The sequence below is a fragment of the Octopus bimaculoides genome, chromosome 5, assembly GCF_001194135.2.
Source record: "Octopus bimaculoides isolate UCB-OBI-ISO-001 chromosome 5, ASM119413v2, whole genome shotgun sequence".
Classification (NCBI taxonomy): Eukaryota; Metazoa; Mollusca; class Cephalopoda; order Octopoda; family Octopodidae; genus Octopus; species Octopus bimaculoides.
Genome location: NC_068985.1, coordinates 107,335,944 through 107,338,790, shown reverse-complemented (window position 1 = coordinate 107,338,790; position 2,847 = coordinate 107,335,944). Strand labels below are relative to the sequence as shown.

General features: G+C 35.6%; 1 protein-coding gene across 1 annotated transcript in view; it reads right to left on the bottom strand.

Annotated features, from left to right (window-relative positions):
• Positions 1-1,309, bottom strand: part of LOC106871057 (uncharacterized) — a 6,906-nt gene extending 5,597 nt beyond the window's left edge. Inside the window, exon 1 of the mRNA XM_052967927.1 lies at positions 413-1,309. Within this exon, the coding sequence (XP_052823887.1) occupies positions 413-524 (112 nt within the window). The 5' untranslated portion in view covers positions 525-1,309. The remainder of the gene's footprint in view (positions 1-412) is intronic.
• Between the last annotated feature and the right edge of the window lie 1,538 nt (positions 1,310-2,847).

The window sequence follows — 2,847 nt, the reverse complement described above, 5'->3', positions numbered from 1 at the left end:
ATATATACACGCACAAAGGTACTAAGCATTGTAAGTTACCGTTTCTTTCAGCTGGCGAGAATTAAAAAGCTGATGTTTTTAAAAACTTGTTAAAAATCTCTTAAAGATATATTAAAAGCTACATTTTAAGCAATTCTGTATCTCTCCATATGTAAATCGTATATCTATATTTGTATGTATATATATGCATTGTTTATGAAGGAATTTAGTATTTTTTGTGGTCAGTTAGATATTATTTTACCTAAAAATTTTAATATGTGTGTTAGTGTATGTATGTACATATAGAGGTTTGTTTTTGGGCGTGTGCGTGCTTGGGCGTATGCGTAAATGTGTGTAGGCATATAATTGTTTCACTTGACTTTGGTAGAGTGGAGAATTGCATGGTTCCAAGTTTTCATCACTGACCACTTACCTCTTAGAGATTTCAGACCAGCCTGGCTAATTCCATGTTTACTGAGGAATAAAATAAGTGCATCGGTGTTAAAGTGTTTCATTTGCTGTACACTGACATCAACAGAGGCCATGGTCAGTGCAAGAGTCGAAGCTAGTTCATTCACAGCTTGACTTACAATAAATATCTGCAAGATTTTTTTTTTTCTTAATATTTTTTCATTATTCCCGTGCTTGGTTCCAAACGATCACACTCAGCAACGGATTATAAATTATTTATATTTAAAAAAAAAAAACATTCTTGTACTGACCAACCTAATATCACCACACCACCACCACCACCACCGTCATCATCATCACAACGCATTAATTTGTCTCCCATAGTGCAAACATGACCCTAATTTACAAAAAAGGAACACCTATTGTTGTTGTTGATGTTAAACTTGTCCTACATTAAATATTTCAGTGTCGATTATACTCTGATTTTTAACCAACGAAATAACCCGATTCCTTCCACCTCTTTTGCCTTTTTCTTGACCTGTTAAAAATAAATTTCTCATTACTTTCTTCTTCTCCCCCTCTCTCTTGTTTTCTTTTTCATCTATTTTAATATCTTTCTTTTCAGTAAATTTCTCCTGTGCATTCTTTTTCTTTCCTCTTCTCCTCCCCTTAAGTCCTCTTTCTTGCCTCTTCTCCCTCTATATTCCTCTTTCTTGCTCTTATTTCCGCCTCCCTCCGTCTCTCCCGCCTTTCTCTTTCTCCCCCCCTCTCTCTTCTTATATCCTCATAATTTACTCTATTCTCTCTCTTTTTCCCCTCCCTTCTCTGACCACCAATATTCAGTTACCCTTTTTACTCCTCTTCATTTTCTTTTCCCTTTCCCCCTCTGTCTGTCTGTCTGTCTCTCTCTCTCTAAGATCATTAAATTTTGTTCAAGGATAAAATGACTAATCTTTTATTTCCCCTCCTGCTATGAGTGACGGAGAGAGGGTAAAAGTAACATGATGAAAGAGAAGAGTGGAAAAGAGGGAGACATGGAATTTGAGTGAAAGAATAGAAAGAGAAAGAAAAACGAACGAGAAAGAATTATATATAAATGAGAGAGAGAAAGAGAATGTGTGGGTGATGGAGTGAAAGAGTAACTTTCAATCAGAGTGGACGATTAAACAAGAATTCAGATATAATGGGGAAGAGAGAAAGAGAGAGTGATAAAATAAAGATAATGAATGCGTGGTAAACAGAGGAGAAGGCAGAGTGTTATGAGTGAGACGGGGAGACAAAGAATGTGTGAGGAGAAGACAGAGTAAAGAAGTATACTAGAGAGGGGGGAAGCATAGCTGGAGTGACGAAAGAAAGGAGGTATGAGTGCTGAGGAGAAGGTTGAGTGTAACGCCATCATTGACAGTGAGAGAGGGAGAGAAAGAGAGACAGAGAGACAGATAGAGTGTGGTCATTAAATTTCTGTTAAAATTAGAACAAGAGATCTGTGTTTAAGTGTGTGTGTCTATGGAAGAGTAGGATGGGAGCCTATCAAAAATGACAGCCACTGCTGCTGATAGTATATCGCTACTATTACTGCTGTGTGAACAGCAGAAGAAACAATTATTTTTATTATTATATTACCACTACTACTGTGTTGCAGATCATTACTACTTCATTCTGTACATTCTTCTTCTTACTTTGACTCACGAATATTTCATTCGTCTAATCATTTTAAAATTTCTTCTCTCTCTCCATAGTTTCCTGTATCCATTATTAAACTGTGTATTTATCTATCACTTATCTGTTTGTTTTTCTTTCTATCTATCCATTCTTCCATCTATACATACAGCCATCTCTCACTCCGTATCTAATTTCCCTTCTGTCCATATGCGAGTGCCTATGCTAAGTGCTAGTATGTATCATTTGTATGTAATAGCTAGTTCAAACTGCAAGAATCTGTCACTCTTATCTCTACAGGGAATATCAATCAGCACAATAAACATCTTTATTTTTTGTCTTTTTATGTACGTATCAGTCTATTAAAATGTTTTGACAGCAGTACATTTTAACTGTTCACTCATAAGAGTAGCTGTAACATTTGACAGATAAATGAAAACCATCGTTATTTTTGTCGATTTATTTCTTGAATAGCGGAAATACATTTTAGGCATTGCATTACATATATACGTGTGTAAAATGTTATTTAACAGGAGTTAGCCATGATCCAAATGTTCCATATTTGACCATCGCGTCTTTTTTTTTTTTTTTTTTCACACACACTTTGTATGTTTTAAGTCCATACTCTTTCTCGCTTTAAGAACGTAGAATGTGGAGGGATACTTTCTTGATTAGTGTTTCAAGTGGATTAGAAATTATTTAGTGTGCCAAAAACTGCAATTTCTTTGGATGTGTGGCAAGACTTCCGCCCGTCCCCCCACAACATCCTTTTTAAAAAATTTCTTTCTTTTTTTTCGG